Here is a 19993-nt window from a genome sequence, read left to right on the forward strand (position 1 = left end):
TAGCCGTTCTCTCTCTGGTTTTTTTTATTCCCCATATATTCATATATTCTTCACCCTTCAAGATCATTAAATACATTGAACATCGTGTCGGTTTTTTTAATTCTCCTTGCGCACCGTTTATCTACGATGTATAGTAACTTCACTGCACAGTGCTGATTATAATCTTTATTCTTGCGGATTACTTATCTTTCCAATGATATATAAAATTAGGGATTGAGACAAGTGACACGCTATTGATGTTATTAGTAATGCAAAATACGCTATCCGACTACTCAATAGTAAAACGTAAAAGAATAAAATTCACAAGTACAATAAACGCTTGACTCTTTCTTCTTCTGTTTTTTATCGCTTTCGCGGAGTATGTGTGTGTTGAGTGTGAGAATACTGGGAATCATTTTCTTACATCGTCGATGTTTCTTCGTCGAGTGTAACACGAGCGGAAGTCGGCGATTGGCACCGGAAAGAGGGGCAGGTCGCGTCTTGCCAAACCGGCTTTTCCCGTAGGAAAATCAATCATGTTGAACAACACAAATGTCTTAAAGACTCGACACAACCGTAATTTAATAGCAATTTCTTAGATTCCACTTAGATATCTCTCTTACGTGTCTTTCAGACTCATGTGTTGTATTTGCAACCGCAATGATAGAGCATCGCATGTAAAACCGCGACTTCGAGGCCGGAAGTTATTCTTCCTGGCGCAAGCCGCCGCTTCGAGTCTCGTTGGTCAAATGAACGCGTTTTCTTTTCCTTTTTCGACTCATTGTGACGTAATCCGGCGACTTCTAACTGCATTCAGTACACCGGATTTCGCAATAAAGTTTCTCTCGCTAGCCGTTTGAGCATCACCATATATGTAATCCGAAATAATAAGAGTTCTGCTGATAACAGTATCGACTTCCATCGCGGAAACGACACACGTCTCGCAAGTAAAGCAAGTATAAGTGAACTCGTTCGCATGGCTAGCGAGACAAGATTATAGAGCGATGCTCTCGAAGGCAGCTGAATTCTTTGCCGGATGCACGGCTAGAGGCCTACTCTGCTACGCTCGTAGAGGGATTTCCTTTTGTGCTTAGTTATACGATGAATGGGCACATTCACTTAATCACATGTTATCTCTACTGTAGAATTAATCGTTGCTACATTCAAACAACGCAAAAGTCTCCGAGAAACGCCGTTTTCGTTTCGTTATATTTATTTCATCAACATCGACCAATCTTAAACGTGTTTCAATGGAACGTTCTATCCTTTTCTAGTTGTAGCATCAAAAGTAAAACACTTGTATAAACTATAATCAGGATTAATCGATGTTGTTGAAATCTTCAAGTGTAAAGGTGGATAAGAGACTTTAAAACAATTTTAGTAAATTAAAACGCTTTCTAATCCGTGAATGGTCGCATCAAAGAAAAGAATTTGCTTTCTATCAAAGATGCAAATATAAAATTTGTCAAATATGAAAGAAATTTCAACAAATTAGTCTTAGAAATCTTTATTAGATTCTCCTTCTTTATATTTTATTCTGTTGTATTCTTCGTTTGTCAAATCTTTAGGGACAAATCTTTAGTGTTTGTAAATCGCTATGTGAAAGGAATAGAATTATAGCATGACCATTCACGGAGCAGACCTGTTTAAAACGTCTCTCGGAACGTCGTTTCGTGCACATTCCTATTGTTCGTCGGTTTTCTTGTAGGGCCAAAAAAAAAAGATTCGTTCGGAATCGGCCAAGTCATCTCACATCGCTGATCCCCGAACGAACGAATGAACGAATTCGATTATGCGTGTGTGGGAGCACTTATAGATGATCTCTCTTAAGATTATTGCCAACTTTGTACAGTGTCAAAATGATGATAGTAATAATAATATTAATAGTCAATCATTAATTAGACAAGAACGCAAGGATGACTAATCAGTAATAAATCTATCGACGCGTCTGTTGTTTTTTATGCTCTTTTTTTAGTTTTTCGTTCAGCGTTTAGTTTCTTATACGTGGAGAGTAGTTATACAGCGCGCTCGTTTGCAGAATTAAACGCGAGACGCCAGATATACGTATAGGCAGAAAAAACACCGTTGACTTAGAGTTTTCTTCAGTAAGTATTCATGTTAAGATATAATATGCTTTTTTTTATTACTTTTATGAATCTCATGAACCTATATGACATACCTACAATAAAAAGTATCCATTATTTCTATTATTTCTGCACGTGCTACTATTTAATTTTTGTTTTTTAGTCTAATATATTTAACATATTTCCCATTCGTTCTCATTCTCTCACACACGCACATGCGATTTCTCTCTCTCTCTCTCTCTCTCTCACTCGCTCGCTCTCTTTCGTCCCTAATAAATCTTTTTTCAGTTTCGATAAGTTAAGTTTACGAATAATCTCACTTTGCCGCGTATCGCCAGAATATGCGCGCGCGCGACCCTTATTTTTTACGTGAAACCCCGTTTGAAGATTCTTCTATCTTCTCTGACGCTGCATTATCCCTTTCTCCCTTTCGTCTCTTTTCTCTCATTCATTTCTTGTTCTTCTCTCTTAAAACTTCCGCGAAATTACGATTTACACTTGAAATTGGAATTGACACTTATAAGGTTTATTGAAGTAGCCTCTTGTTTAATAATTGCACCGACGTGACAGCGACGTGTTCATGGACATCAAATCGATCACACGTGTTTTATCACATGTGTTCTTCATCATACGTATTTATCTTCTTTCTTTTTTCTTCTTCGTCTTCTTTGTCCGCATATATCTATACATTCGGAAGTGGATCGTATGTCCGAAGATCACTACGTAGATCCGCTGCACGAACTTCCTATTCTATTCTACATATAAATGCAATGAAATATTCAATGATTAAGCGTTACCTTTCCTGTCTTTCTTTTCTATTCGAACTCCCGCGATGCACGCTCCGACTAGTCGCGACAAATTAGTATAATCGACAACGTAGAAATCGCATAACCGATATTGCTGTTTGTTATCATTTATCCTTCGATGCACTACACTGTAAACTGCCGTGAAACTATATATATCCTCGGAAACAGTACTTTTCGAAATGAGAAGGTGTTGGAACGTCCACAAAGGAAATGCCAACACGGAATGGTTCGCACATTTGGAAAGAATGTGCCAATTTGAGACCCGACGATGTCACAGATACGCTAATCTAACGAGCGGTAGAACGACTTTATTACAGTTCGCTGCTTCGAATCGTAACTTCGAACTATACATTTCCTTGCGTCTTAACGATGACGAGACAACAAAATCGCCAAGAGAAAATATTTCAAGAGTAAATGAGATCAATAGTGATAAAAGACGTACACGCTAAAGACGTACAATAAGATCCAGACGTCTGTCAGCATCTGTCCCTGATTCAAGGGAATGTGACGAGAGTTGGACATCGAGATCGATCAATATAGTAACAAAGAGACGTTCCTTACATTTTTAGGCCAGATTCGTTCAATGTACAATCTTTCTCTTTGTCTAATAATAAGAAATTGACAACGACAAGTGTTCTTTTCCTTCTCAATTCCTACCGACACAACGAGTCCGCTATAAAGCTAAACTTACGAGATTCGAGATTGTGGAGGATTCCGCGAGAGTGGATAACGTATCCGACGTATGCAACATTCGCGTTATCCAGGAAATAAGGCGAGCACGACAGGCACGCAGAACGAGACTACGCCGAAAACCGAAACGATAATGAGGAAAACACTTGTATCTCCCGTGAAATATCACGCGGTACGTTAATTAGGCGACTGGACGTAGCACAGAGAGATACAACGAGAAATTACACGGGCAAAAAGGATAGAATCGTATCTTGCAACGAGAAGAAGACACTTTTGTGTCCATGCAACCGTATCATCATCCTTTTAATGATAATATTTAATGATAATATCTCCAATGATGAAAAAGCTCTACCTGCTTTCCCGTTTGAGTAATATAAAGCTTCTCAACGCGACACGTACGAGCATAAAGGCATCCTTTCTTAAACGCAAAATCCATTGATTAGCTGAATAATAATTATCAGAAAATGGTATTACCTATATCGACGACCATCGTAACTCGTGACAGAAGGATTACGCGATTAAAGCTTAGCTATATCTTAGTCGTACTGGATTATATATAATTAGTAATAGAATCTAATGCTCTATATACCTAAACTAACAATTATTATGCTTTCTGTACAATGCAAGGTGTGATCGTAATATCCATTTTTAGTCATCGTTATTATTATTTAATGTTTAATAATTTATTATTACAGCAACGCGCGCTTTACGTGCACTGCGTAAATTTTATTTCTTTCCTTTATACGTTATATTTCCTTTCTCTTTCCTTCTCTTCTTCGTTTAAACATTAATTCATACTCCTCCGTAGAATGTACGCACTCCTCAACGTTCGTAATAATTACAATATACTCAACAAAACATTAACACACATTAACGTTGCCAGCACTCTGCCCGATTAATCTGTCGAGGAGCAATATACGAATGCTGTCGTTATTAATAATGTTATTCCTTTTGCTCAATCATATCGCTTCTCCCTATCTATCTATCTATCTATCTATCTACCTATTATGTATATGTGTATATACACATACACTTTTTTAATATGTATATGTATATATATGTGTATACATACAATATCGCATATATATACGTTCATCGCATTTAACTCATTCTTGTTCATTCCGTCAATGAGATTACTTCTTAATTATTTTTTTTCGTAACACCTATATATATTGTATTATATTATTGCTGTAGCTTAATGGCTCTTTTTCTCGGCTTTTATGTACGCGCACATACACACACACAGACCCGCACACATACACACACGCATCCATATTTTTCTTACTCTCTCTCTCTCTCTCGCATTCTCCGTTGCTTTTCCACTTATCGTGCCCTCTCTTGTTCCGTCGACGTTGAATTTCATCATTTCAGATAATACACTTTCTGCGTACTTAATTTCGTGAACCCTCATATAATTTAAAAATTGTTACATTGCATATCACTAACACGAGAGAAATTATCATCTAGATTGTACTTTATAATCATCATTGTATATGTTACACAAACGATCTTGATTAATTACAGAAATATAGTTGAAAATTAGCAGAATCACTGCAGGAAATGATTTTTGTCGAGGGTTCGTCAAGAAATGGCGTCAAGAAGCAGCTATTCATTCAAAACGAAAGTCACGATTGAGAATCCACATTGACGGTCGTTATATCGCCTAATACCTAATGGCGTTTTGTGCAACACGAAATCGAAAATCATAAAGCTATCGACGCGGTAAAAATATCAGATAATAACGCGCGCGCGCGCGTGTACTGTACTAAATCTATTCGAAATCTCTGGCATACTTGACACTTGCGTCGTCGCTTCTCTCTGCTACATTCTGAAGAAACGCCGTGCGCGTCGACAGAAAGATGCAATTGCTTCGTCTACACCTCGCTATATCGCGATATTCTAATTACAGCTAAATAGAAATATTTAGAAAGAATTGATTGTTTTTTTCACTGAACACCTATTGGTCGAAATACCTTCTCGAGTCAGCTGTTACTGTAATAAATAAGATAACATCTTTTACCTTTTAATCAAAGTACTCGTTATAAAAAGCACGTTGCTCATCTTAATGCTCCTATTATCGTAAGTCAATAAAGTACTCGAAGGACTGATTGCATCGACAATATTAGTTAATTAAGGTCAAATAATAACAAGCTTAAGATGGGGGGAATGTTTCATTATTATATAAGCTCTTTGATTTAACTGTACACTGTTAAATGCCTCTTTGTCTTTAATGTGCTTGGAAAGAAAACTTGACGAATCGTAATTAGCCAATACTGGTGCAATACTGGTCCTGAATTATGCGTCTCTCGAGCGATAAATTTAATCTTTATGGCTCTCCAGCTTGACGACACGCTCTTTTCGGCGAATGCAAGTATTGACCCAAGAAGAAACGTCATCTAGCTGATATTCCTCACGTTCGGATACAGAGAGGTGTAGTGTAAGTAAACATTACATTGATATGTATAGCCGAGGGTTAAACCGCTGGTCGCGGAGTATCTCGATCGAGATTAACGGATATTGCTTAACCAGTGTGCTATTCAATACATCTATTCAAGCGATATCCACTAATTTTCTTTCAGTGTATATGCTTTATCCGCCAAATATTCTAAAATTTGTTAATTTTCAGAAAAAGATTCAGAAAAATGTGTTCAAAGCTGGGAACAATTTCCGAGGCACGAGATGCACTATAGAAATTGTTAAAAATTATCATTGCTAACTATTAATATCACACAATTTCAATTATTTATTTAATAATTGTATCGTGATACACACTAGTGGAAAGTACAATCTCTCTAACACCTAGATCAAATCTAGTCGCAAATTTGGCGTACAAATGGTTTTGGTCAGCGGTTTATCTCTCGCGTAAAAGCCAACACCGGCGCGAAAATCGGATCAACAAGCGAAACACATCTTCAGAATGTGACTGGAAAGTGACTCGTCCCAAATCCTCGGTGTGCAAATCACAGTGAAAGAAACAGTTTCCATTCGTCGCTTTCGCGTTACACAGAAAAGCACCATTGGGTGTCAGGCTCGAGTCGCGAGATGGATGCGGATCGCCAGACTAAACATATCCTCGTGGTGTTTAGATGGACCGTGTAAGAGAGAGGAGGATGGAGGAGGGAACATCGGCAGTGTCCTCGTGTCAATTGGTCGTCCTGTCAATGATAGAACGACGGCGCTGTGTCACAGTATCGATCGGAGATGTCGTCTGATCGACGCGTACGTGCGTATCTTCGATCGACAGTTCCAGTCGCGTTCTAGAGAGACAAGCGTCAATTTCCTCAGCCCGTTCCATTCGAGGTCTCTGTCGTTTATTATCTCATTTTATCTCTTTTTGCCGCAGATCCAGAATAGCTGGACAGACAGGTCATGGGAGAAGGAGGAAAGAAAGAGGACCGACAAGGACACACACGTAAAGAGAGCTTGCAATCGAAATTTTGTCGCGAGATAAGTAAGTTGGTAAAGCAGACAGAAAAATACAACTGATTCAATATGACAGTTTTAATATAAGAAAAACGAGAAATGCTTGCTCTTCTTTTAGTACATCTCTCCCTCCCCCTCTCTCTTCATCTCCTACCTTCATATCGGACGCAACTAACATGCTAGTCTAGCTATCGGAGAAGACTTTCGAAACGAGGGTGGCACAAATGTAACGACGACGATAATGATGAGGACGATGACGGTGACGTCGACGATAACGCAAACAACGATGACTACGATAACGACGATAATCCCTCCTCTCTTCGGTTTACTTCGTGTCGAGCTGGGGAGCGTGTGTAATAGACTGAAGGCTCTAGCGATGATGGGTGTTACGATAGAAGCGCGCCAATGGTGGCACCTTTGACAGTGACGATCCTCTCTCGTTCGTACGACAATCAGCTTCACATATCGAAACGATATAAGTGAACGCTGACGCTGCCGGCGGTTCGGAATTAGGTACATGGTGCTGCTGATGTCTGTGGATTTCTCTGAACAAAAAAAAACAATCGTCCGAGTGTGTACAGTGACAGCATTAGACAGAATTGTTTCGAATGTCTCATTATTCCTCCAATTGTACAGATAATCTCATCCACGTCCATTGTCACATTTTCTAGCATATTATTGTGTCTCAAGCTCTCTAATTCATCGAGTTCATGCATTCTCAAGACGCTGTATGTAACATTATCTTCTCATAGTAGCAAACAATTAAATTAGATATATGTATTATATTGTATGCAACTCTTTATATTCTATCTCTTTGATGTTTGACACAATGTTTATATTCTTACTTATAAATATGATTGATCAACGAATATAAAATAAATTACAATTATACAGCAATCACGTTAGACATGGTGCAATGTCAACGAAACTGTTACTCGGTTCATTTTTGATATTTTCGATAAAAAATCAAATGTAACACGTACCTGCCTGGCTTTGGCGTTCACAGTCCAAAGTATCCACCGATGGTGGTGGCAACAACAACGCCCAATACAGCAAGGCAAATCATGATCATGATCTTCTTCTGCACTCGGCATTAACACAAATCGGTAAAAATTTAAAATAATTGATTACAAAATTTCGCTCTCTCTCTTTCTCTCTCTCTCTCTCTCTCTCTCTCTCTCGACACTCTTCCTTAAACTCTCTATCCTTATCTATCCCTCTTATTCTTTCATTCTCCCTTTCTACCTCTCCTCTTTAAATTCAATCTCAACATTGTTCGTGCGCTCGATACCTCTGTCCATTACTATTACATGATTACAATTGTTTACTTATCGATCTATCATGTCGTGGAGCACCTGAAAGAAATTGGGTCTTGCTCGTTGTCGGTATGGGCGACACACGATGCAACAGCCTGCGTAAAAAATTACGCACGTTAGAGTGTAATTTAGATACACATCTGATATTGTATTTAAAAGTATCCTTTAATCAACTTTTACCCCTGACAAAAAATTGAGAAATTTGTACAAATCGAGTTTTACGATTGTGAGTAATATTTTTCATACACCTGCATCGTTGGATCTCGAAAAAACCTTAAAAAAGATTTTATTATAAAGAAAACATCGTGCAACCTTTTCAACAAACTTTTCGTTAGAAGAGATTTGTCAAGCTACTTCTTGACAGAATTTAGGAGCAGCAGGAAACACTCGTTGAGGGATACGAAGAGAGAAACATTATATTATATTATATTATATTATATTATATTATATATATATATATATATATATATATATATATCAATCTGTCTTTGGAGTGTACAGGCATTTCGCGATGTATCAATAATTGAAATCTCGTAATACTTGCGTTGTTTCTAATAAGAGACGAGATAAGATACGGATCGAAAGTGATCGAAAAGAAATTGGCAACAGTCGGGAAAAGCGATGATACAGACCTTCATTCATCCCCGCCATTGGCTGTCCGCTTCTCTAAGAGTTCTCTTCTCCTCCTCGCTCCAACGGTGCATTCCCAATTCGGTGCATCCCTAATTCGCTCATCCCCTGTTCCTTTCCATCTTTTCTCACGGCAAACGTACTTCACGAAGCCAATTTTATATCTGGTGCCTACTACGAGTTGATCCGATGAACACTCTGCCATTACGGCACTCTTGTACAAAATGTGGCGCGCCGCGAGGATTCTATTATATTCTTCTATTATCTTTGTGATTCTATCATCACTATCATGCGTTGACAGAGGTGATCTCTGTTTCTCGCACTACTGAACTGAATAATCAGCGTCATTCAACTAGTGTTACATCTCATTTTGCTCACGCTCTTTATTTATTATTGATACCGAACAATTGATTGATTTTTCTATTTTTTTTCTCTCTTTTCTCTTTTTTTTTCTTACGAGGTGGCAAGTAACTGTCCACGAAAAAAAGAGCAGTGTCGACGATCTCTTATCTAAGACTTATCTATTTTACATCCAAAGAGACGAAAATTCCTACGCTATCGGCATTAATGACGAATATCATTACTCTTTCTTTCTCGTTACCTCGTTATTATTATTAGTAGTAGTTATTATTATCTTCTCTATACAAATTGCAATTATTTACAGATATAATGCGCGCGTTGCATTTTGTGCGGTCTGCAATGCGACGACGATGATTATTAGAGTTCGGGCGATCGATTTTTGTTCGTTGAAACGTGCGTGCGTCTCATCAAACACGTCGTCGTTATCATCGTCATCGTCGTCACGCGGATTAACGTTTCGGCAGAGAGAAATTCTCGCACCAGCCTACGAAAAGACTAGAGCACTCGGCACGAGGAGATGGCATCTTCTCTATCACATTTCGCGAAGGAACAAACGCACGATTCTGGGGTAAATCCGAAAGCGCTTTCGTGCGCTCTCTTATGTCGCCGATTCCACCAGACTCTCTTCTTTGTAGAGTATTGCTGATTTCACAGTATCCGGCGAGTTTGTTGCGACAACAAACACGATAGAAAATGTAAAGATCGGTTTTCAAGACATAAGAAAAATTGACCATTTCATTGATTATTACTTTTGACATTTAAAAAATTTCAAGCAAAAGTTTTTGAAACGATGCAAGACTTAAATATCGCCATAATAATAGAAAAATAATGATAGATAAAGGAATAGAGCCGTAGATAATTTCGCTTATTTTGTTGTCACTACTCTCCATATGAAAAAACCGAGAACTTTTTCGTTAAATCGGCTACGAACTTTGATTGACAGTGATTTCGGAAGAGATACACGTCTTTGATGCCGTACGTCGCGCGTGATATTCGATTGTGCAGTCGCGGTCTTCATCCCAGTTCGCCTCGAACTTTCTCAGGAACGGTAAAGCGATAAAAATAATATGGATAAAATAACAAAAGGCAGTGTAAAAGCGCGCTCGAATACAAGGAAAAGCTGTCGACGACGGCGTATCGATCCATTCACCACAAAGGAAACACCGAATCCCAAGATAAGACCACCTCTCTTGGGATTTCTTATTTTCGTTTTCAAGATTTAGTGTTCACTCGGTGTGCAATAATATTTCCAAAACAAATTAATGCTTGACTTTCAGTACTTTTTATAAGTTTTAAAAATAATTCCAAAGTAATTTTACATGAATTATTATATTCTCTCTTCTCTCTCAGTAACATAAATATTTAAAAAAAAGATGAAATGGAAATCGATATCGCAATAGCACACATTTTTCAGTGTATCGGAACGCAATGAAACTCTATTGATGCTCCGTTCGAATCTCCGTTGACATAGCGATCGTTTCGCGGCTTTGTGTGTAACCAAGACTAAGCGTTCATGTCATCACCGTTCCTGACTTCTACCAACATTACGATGTCTACGAGACGATTTCCGGCAAGTTACGACATCCGCAGAATAGATTTTAATTACCGTCATATGCGATCAATGTGCGATCGATTATCTACGGCTGTAACGATGCAGACGACATTCTGCAAGTAAGATTGCAATCGACATTGTTATTAAATGACACAATAAATAAATGTGAAACCGCGTAAAATTTATTAAGAATTAATAATAAATAAATGTAACGAGATATCTGAAACATTGACGATATATCTCAAGAATTGGAATCCACGTGTATCGCATTGTTCGAGTCCTTTGAGAAAGATTCGAAACTGATGCGATTCACGTTAATCTTCGTCGCGTCCCTGGCCTACCGTCCCTACAGACAAAGGAACGAACGTGAGGGATGACGAGATACGAAAGTATCTCGTCTCGATTTGTTCTATCTCTCTTCTTGTCGTGAAACTTGCGAAAGTATATTTCTTTTTCCTCACGTTGCCGCACGCGCTCGCACGCGTGTTTAAACTAATGTAAACTAACTGCCAGAATGATAATCAGAATGATGACTGCTATCGCCACGCAGATCGCTATCAGGAACAATTTCTGTAAAATAAAATAATTCTGTGATCGCTTATAAAAAAAAACATAAATAAAAAAGAAACAACCGTTCTGCGATGAAACTGAAATCGCGAGTTCTGAATGATAGTTCGAGATGGAATGACAGTTCCGACTTCGAGCGTTTAAGTATCGTTGAATATTTCAACTAGATACAAGCTCTACAAGCTCGCGTTTATCCAGCTAACAGCAGTTTGCTCCTTCTCTATATTGATATTAGATCAATACATTCTGCTATCTTTCACATGTCTTTTTTTATTGCTTTTAACTAGACGACTAAATAATGCTGTGTCTCACGCAAGGGTATCCCGCCCACACACATCTTCCTTTGACTTATGCATTCTTTGACTAAATTGAGATCGATCTTTCTTGGCGAAAGTTTTACGAGATGCGGTTTCGTCTTCGTTGCTTCTCAAGTTTTACTCTTTCAACATTTATTCCAGAAAAATATCTAAACCTCGTGCGATAAAAGATCTAGATCGCTGTTAAACTGCTATTAAATAAATTATTCTTGACCGAGCGATTTCATAAATCTCGAAGTGCGGAACAAACAATTCGTAACTTTGTTACGAGATAGATGAAAGATGATGAATGTACGTTGATCGGTGTGTGATGAACAACTTCCGACGATACAACCGATCTCGAATTTCCTCCAGAAACTGGGTTGCTCCTAGTGCCTAGTTTTCTTCTGAGATTAATCACAAACACGGAGGAGCAGATATTATCGATGGCGCAAATAAAACCGATAGGACGGGAGCCAAAATCGAGATTGCCGCAATGAGGTCACTATTTACAACGATATTTAAGGCTGTTTTGAGGCATTTGCGATTCGGAGGAACGTTCGAGCACGGTGTGACAAAACGTACTTACTGTTAACGAAACATGCGGATGTCACGAGTGCGAGTTATTGCGTTAGTGGTCGTTCATTATAGAGATTAGTCGGAGAATTATCTTGTAAGATTACGGAGAGACATATGTTATTGGGATCGACGCGGGACACCCGTTATTTATTATTTGCATCATTTCTCTTTTTCCTTGGTTTAGTACACGTGTGACTTTTAGAATACGTTCACAGCTCTCACAGGCGACTCGCCATCATGATCAATTCACGTGTCCATCTGCCCCGAAACTTCTGATCACACTGCACATTCGACTTCACGCGTTTTCCGCGAGCTGATCGCGATTAAGTTTCTCCAATTATTATTCTTTTATTGTTATCGTTATCATACTATTATTACTATTATTATTATTTATTATTATTATTATTATGACATATTCGCTGCCGCACTCGTTTTCTTTTCCCTTTCTGCCTTCTCCTTAACAATTCTCAATCGTATCTCTCGTTCGTCCCCGACCTATTCCCTTTCTTCTCAAAACACCCCCCTTGGCCGTTTAAGATCTCGGAAGGAACCCTATTATTATGGCGACTAGTATGACCGCCGATATTAGGACGCAGATTATGATGAAGATCATTTTCTGTGGACAGAAAAGCAGAGAAGGCCACGTGTAAGGCACGTGCGTGCGCGCATCATTAACACAGAATCATAAGAATTATAAAGAGAGAAAAAAAGAGTGAGAATGTATCAAATAACGTTGCACAGCGTGCCTTATAAGAATCATAAGAGAGAGGAGGTGACGTGTACGTCCTCGAAAATTCGAGAAAGTAAAAAGAGGAAGAGGAAACGAAAATATTTTTGACGATAGCAAATAGGTAAAGTAAAAATAAAAAAAATTATCCAAATCGTACGAGTGCAGTGGATCGGAAATCAAAACTCGAAGGTCGCGGAAAAAAAAGCGGTGGCAAAGCGTGCGAGAAGAAAACGTACATGGTCATTCGTGCTGACTTGAGTTACCGCACGCAAATAAGGCATTTTTCATCAAAAGAAGAGAAAAAGAGAAAAAATTTCGTCTTAATCCTTCGGTTTTACTTACAATTTCCACTTGATGAAAAATATTTTATCAAGTCAATTCACTACTCGCTAAGTATTTGAAAACAATTTGTAGCTTAAGCTACAAATCTTAAGTTACAATCGAATGCTGATGTAAAAAGAAACTTGCAATTAATCACAGAAAATAAAATAAGTATGAAATCAGGGGCAAATGATATTAATCTAATTAAACGTTTCTTTCGAAGCTGGTTCAATTTTGAAAGTATTAATATGTAATTCTAAAGAACGCAATCAAGTCTATCTAATGTTGTACTTATGTACATATTTAATCAATGTTGGTGCATTGTGAAAAAGTCAAAATATCGAAATGAAAATGATTCGAGAAATTTAGAATGGCGATTATAGAGTTTTGCCATTTTTTCTCTTTCTCTCTCTTTTTTCATTCTTTAGGGTTGAAAGAAACAAATATTTGAACAAATGTTTCAGCAAGTTGCCCGAGATTTGTAAAGCGCTTATATCATGATAAAAACAATTATTATTGTTATAAATTTACGGGCGGCAAGTTTTAGAAGGGAATGAATTCACTGTCAAACACAATCAAGCACATTCCTCATAGCACTAATAATGCGGGTGTGTTCACAAATCGATTAGCCATAAACATCAAAATGTTCTATCTGGCCACAATGACTCGTTGGCCGGCTATCTACTTCATTACACGATCTCTATGCAAATCTACAACACTTTTCTATCATCATACTAGATCTAGAGCCTACTTAACACTGATTATGCTTCATCTCTTTTACCACGATCCTACGATAGACTTGTATCGCGATATGTTGTTTAATCGTACATAAGAGAACATTTACGTAAATAGCACGAGTGCAATAGGACATTGTATAGCAGACACAAGATTTAAAAAGATCAGTGACAAGAAAGAAGAATTGGATCCCACTCGATGCGAGGAGCCTGATCGCAGGTAGTACCAGAGACGAAGGGAAATGTTCCAGAAGCAAGAAGGAATTTGAATAATTTAGATAATCACTTATATGCGTGTATGTGTGCTCGCGTATTTAATTATAAAATTAATATCGAAGCATCGCCTCTTCTATACCTACTGAAACTTGAAAAGAAGCTTTCTCATTGATATTTTAATCGTTGCTTCAATTATCGCCGTATATACGATGCAATAACACATTCGCGCGATAATTAATACTTTTCTTCAATAGATAATAAAATCTCTAAATGGCGATTTGACAAGTTTATTTTTATCGAGTACTTTCCTCGTGAAACGGAGTTTCAATTGAAGCGTATCCAAGTAGAAATGTATGCTTTGGAGATGCACAATACAAGAGAGGTCAGATTTTTACGCAAAGTCTGTGCGGTGCAGTAGAGAAGGTGATATAACAATGCAAAAGAAGAATACTACTTCGCGATAATGTTTTAAAGTCTTCGCGCTTGATAAAACTTGAGATAGATCTCTTTCTCGAATCCGCATTGAATAGTCACTCATTCCTTTTTGCTCCTGCCCAGTTCATTCATTCATTCATTGATGTCGCCACTTTTGATGAACACCAGCAAGCAAAGCGGTTCCTTACTCACAACCGTGCTTCGGAGATGCATTGGTAAATCTTCCGAGTCAAAAGGAAAGAAAGACCACTTGTTTGATAAATTCCAGCCAGATTATTATTCTTCCAATGCTACTCAAAATTCGCGATGCCAACGGTGAAGAGAAAAAAAAACAACATATCTTCTCGCGTTGCGACAAGATTTTTGTAAATATAATCGCGATCTAGCAGCGTTCATATCGATCGGATTGATCCAAAACTCGTGAAATCTGCTTTGCCGCCTAAAACTCGCTTCGTTCGTCGCGACGACGTCCCTTGATCGCGTTAATACGGAAAGCAGATTCGTGCAGTTTTAGATCGAGCTCGACCGCGCGACTGTTTGGTGTCTGATGTTCTTTACCTTACGAGCTTTGCTTTGATACTCTTCGGCTTTGATCAGCTCGCCCCGGGCCTGGCCCACGTGGTCGCCGGTCTGATTCACGCAGTACTCAATGCAGTCCACCATCTCACCCTGCCGTACCGCATGTGGGACGGGAGAAGAGAACGGGAACGCGGATCAATGGAATGAGAATGGATGAGCCAAGGACGATTTCAAGATGGGACCAGATCGCTCATCGAGGGGACAATCTCGGGGACGGATGCATTCAGAGTTACATTTATGTACACATAATCGGCGAGAGAGAGAAGCAGTCCCCAGCGGTATAGGAGGATGCCAGACACCCAGCATCGTCGCGCGTGTACACGTGTATGTTTCACATCAATCAACACAATCACAGGATACACACGATCCGTTTATTAGTATCGACAGCATAAAGGTTAATACGCAAGGTTAATAGTATGAGTAGTATGAGTAGTAGTAGTAATAGTAGTAATAGTAGTAATAGTAGTAGTAATAATAGTAGACAGAGCAGTTGATGGACAGAGGCACACAGTTAGCACACCCATGTATCGACAGAGGACAGAGAGCCGTATACAGGCATATGTGTAGAGGAGAGAGAGTAAGTAACACGCACACACAGACAGTATGTATATATAAAATATATATATATATATGCGCGCGCGCGTGTGTGTGTGTGTGTGTGTGTGTGTGTGTGTGTGTGTGTATGTATATATATGTATATCGTTATTTCGCGATTGCATCGCGAGCCAATACAGATACCAATAACCGGCAAGGTATATAATGACATACAAATCAACAGGAAGGAACCCGAGAGTTTCGCCGTTAGTTGTTGGATGTAAATGTGGGATGTACACAGATTAATACAGATTAAAGCGAGATACGCATCAACAGAAGCGTAATTATGAAACAGCGAGTAGAGCGGGTTCAGAGGAGACGAGGTAAAGGTGAAAATCAAGTTTGGATTGAAAAGGCAACGATAATGGATCAAGGGAAGGGGAACGTGGAAACGACCGGAAGGGAAAAAAAGAGTGACCAATTAGACGCGAACGAAATGCCAATGGTTTCGGCGCGTGACATCTGGGGAGGACTCACCCGTCGGGCTTTGCTTTGATACTTGAGTGCTTTTTTGGTGTCCTGCGTGGCCGTCTGCACGTAGTCCACCGCGTGTTCCACGTGGTACTCTATGCGATCTATCATCTCACCCTACATGTCGGTAGGAGGCGCGGCGCGAATCCACACAGCGTAACACAGGAGGAAGAGAGAATGTTAGTTTTCAAGAATAAGGCAGGCCAGTGATCAACCGTCTGATTACCACGGGCAAAAGTGCGAATTATCATTGCTTTTGTTCTTTTTTAATTGAAATTTATCGATTACATATCAGTTAGAAATTTTTCATTAGCATATTTTTCATTAGCAAATATATGAAATATATCAACACGAAGGAAATACATGCAGTCACTAATTGATTTAAAAAGATGTTTCAAAAGACCATAAACATAACGACAAGAGGTAATCAGAAGGTTGAACTGTTTGCCAATATTTATCGTCATGCTTCAATTCGGCATTGATATACGAGGAAAGGAATGATCACCAAAAATCAACGTAAACCATTCATAATGTTGACAATATAAAGTTTGTCAAGTAAAAATACGATAATTAATTTGTCTCACTGCGTGAAAAAAAGTTGTTTGAATAAATCGTATCATGATGTAAAAGATTAATAATAATAATATTGTTACTGTTGTTATTACCATCATCTCATTATTATTATTATTATTATTATTATTATTATTATTATTATTATTATAGTTATAGTAATTACTATCATGCAAAAAGGAAAAAGCGTAATGAAGTAAAATCCTAAGTTCTTTGTGGAAATTGATACAAGTTTGAAAACATATATATGAGGAAAAAGCAATAATTAATAAATATATAATTAATAAATAATAATTAATAAATAATCAAAAATAGATAATAAACTTCCGCGGACAAACTTAAGATTTTAAAACATTGAAGAGATTTGCATTTGATTAACAGATAATGAGCGCACTTTAAAACGCTTACAAAAGGATATTAAACAGAAAAGAAGAATGTTACACTGCGTCGCGCACACTACACTCCTAATTATAGATGATAACCGATTATCATCGCGTAAAAATAATTAATCACGGTTAAATAACAAAAAATAACCAAAACGGAAATATTCTCCAAATTGTCATATAAATTAAATCAGTAATGCGTAATGATTTGGACAGTCGATTACGTCAGCCAATCACAAGAAACAATGCCACCCAAATATCTCGCAATAAAATAGATTTCAATTTTTAATCAAATCGATAGTTCGTATTTCACAAATGAATTGAAACGAGCGTTTTAAACGGATAAATTGAATTTTCCCTCATTTTTGTCATTTCCTGATATTGTATTTTTAAATTAAAAATTTTATTAAATAATTTCTTATTAATAAGGCATTGTCGAAAAATTATTTACCTCGAGAGTATTTTAAATCTTATCTTACTAATGTCAAACGCACGTGTCAATTCACTCGCGTATATATTGTTAAATCATAAGACTGAAAACTTCATTAATTGATTTGTAACTGTCGAAAATTATGTTTACGTTTGCTAAAACAGTAACTTGATGCAAATTAATTTAATTTTTGCAGTAATGCAAAAGATTAATGGCTGTTAAGAGTATTGTTATACTTTAATCATATAAATATTTAACGTAGTAACATGAAGATATTTATAATGAATATCTTTATCATATTATATTAGCAATACATGAACATATTGCACGTAATTTAATAAAAACGTTATATTAAAATAATCAAAATACAGATACAGAAAAAAAGAAAAAGATACACGAAATATTACGTTTATATGATACTTTTTTGATATTTCGTATAGAGAGAAAACTCTTACTTATATCGGGAAAAGAAGGCTGATGTAAATCGTTTGTTGAAACTGATAAATTTGCATAAAGTTGTCGAGCTTTACCTGACTCTCCACCAGCATGGCCATGTCCATGAACATGTCGTGGAGTTCTCTGATGGAGTTTTCGAGTTTAATGATATCAGCGTGACGCGCCTCGATGTCCGCGAGAGTCTGTTTTGCTTGTTGCGTTTCCATGATGATCTGCGACAAGTAGTAAGATTAATTGAGTAGCTGGAAAGGTGGCAAAGGTGATTGTTATTAACACTCCTCGAAGTCACACAAGTATATGCGAGAGAAAGATCATTAAGAATGTACCCCTTGCGTGAAAACGGCTGGATTTCCCTGCTCCAGCATCTCTTCGAGCTCTTCATTAGTTGTCGTTCTCCCCGCTAAAAGCAGAAAATTATATCGCGAATCAGCAGATGCAGTCAATTGTTTGTCAAGTTTACATTACCGCTAACATTATTGTCATTCTACAATATCTCAATATTCTATAACTGATATTTTCTTGTTGCATTTAATCGTTATTTATCAAGTTTGCATTGTATTTCATTGTTGTAGTGGTTACAAAAATATTAATATTCCAGAATGTTATATCTTTTTCCTTGATTCTTCTTCCGAGAAAAGAAAAACACAAGCATTAGGCTAATGAGCACGTAAGCTTCGAAAGTGGAACGGACTCGATGCGATAACAGATTGGGCAGGGCTGTGTTCTACTCGAATAGACATTCAGGCTGAATGCAACCAATCGGGACATACATATATACTCACTGATTTCGAGCTGTCGTTGTATTCTCCCCTTACACCGCTCCCTGTAATCGGTCTGTGTTCGATTGTACTCCGTCATCACCTCGACGAACTTCCTGGACAACGTCGATTGCTGAGTCTTGCGTATCCTGAGATCCGCCGATGATTTGTTCGTGTGCTCATCTCGTTCGATGCTTTCCTCTATCACTAAATCAGCGGGAAACAAATCCGGATGTCGCAATGTACAACATAGATAATAATGTATGTATATAATAAAATATACATATAATAATGTATATAATAAAATAAAATAACGTAGATTTTCGATATTTGTGGCAGCAACTTGTCACACATGATCAAACGTCCGAATAAGAAAACTTACCCTTTAATTTAGCCCTCACTTTGTTAGCCGTTTTCTTGATATCGGTCATCAGATCTTCCAACTCTTGTTTCACCCCTGAAACCCAAAAGTTATTTACGCGTTATGGATTTGTGCGATGCGCAGTTATTTCTTAATGCCCAAGAGAAGATGGAAGCTATATTTAGAATCTGTTGCAAATTGCGAACGTCGCGTCGTTTCGCAAATTTCCAGACATCACTGATTGAGCGTCCTTTTTATCAAACAACTGACTCTCACAATCAGTAACCAATAGAAAATATAGTAAGTAAGGTTTACATGTAAATGTAATTCGAGATCAAATAAAAATGAAAAATCTCCATGTTATGGATATATTACTCTTTTACAATCTCCGGAATATCAAAATCAGATTTATGATTTTACTCGAAACAATGCTCCGATACTAGCGAGAAAGTCGTATATTCCCGAAGATATATGAGCACATTGTTCAACATTATATTGATCGAGAAATAGACCGCGTACAACGTTGTCGTACTGCTACTGCTACGCGAGCAAACTTTCGAGTTTCCGCAAGATGGTGTTGGTCGCTCCTATCTGGCGCTTTTCGCAATAAATTTACAATCCGATCCTTCCTTCTGCCTTTGCAATTCGTATTTCCCTCGTACATGTAGCTTGT

General features: G+C 37.8%; 1 protein-coding gene across 4 annotated transcripts in view; it reads right to left on the reverse strand.

The window, feature by feature from the left end:
• Window positions 1-754: 754 nt before the first annotated feature.
• Window positions 755-19993, reverse strand: part of LOC105279170 (syntaxin-1A) — a 53391-nt gene continuing 34152 nt past the window's right edge. Inside the window, exons 4-10 of one of the 4 annotated variants that reach the window (XM_011338759.3) lie at window positions 19342-19416; window positions 18984-19166; window positions 18528-18601; window positions 18276-18413; window positions 16369-16479; window positions 7966-8063; window positions 755-7527 (exon numbers count right to left, since the gene is read on the reverse strand). In XM_011338759.3, the coding sequence (XP_011337061.1) occupies window positions 7983-8063; window positions 16369-16479; window positions 18276-18413; window positions 18528-18601; window positions 18984-19166; window positions 19342-19416 (662 nt within the window). In that variant the 3' untranslated portion in view covers window positions 755-7527; window positions 7966-7982. Of the gene's footprint in view, window positions 7528-7965; window positions 8064-9201; window positions 12899-16368; window positions 16480-18275; window positions 18414-18527; window positions 18602-18983; window positions 19167-19341; window positions 19417-19993 lie in introns of those variants that run through there. The other 3 variants (XR_003407579.1, XM_011338760.3, XM_011338758.3) reach the window with 3 other exon arrangements.

The sequence above is a fragment of the Ooceraea biroi genome, chromosome 2 (genome assembly GCF_003672135.1).
Source record: "Ooceraea biroi isolate clonal line C1 chromosome 2, Obir_v5.4, whole genome shotgun sequence".
NCBI lineage: Eukaryota > Metazoa > Arthropoda > Insecta > Hymenoptera > Formicidae > Ooceraea > Ooceraea biroi.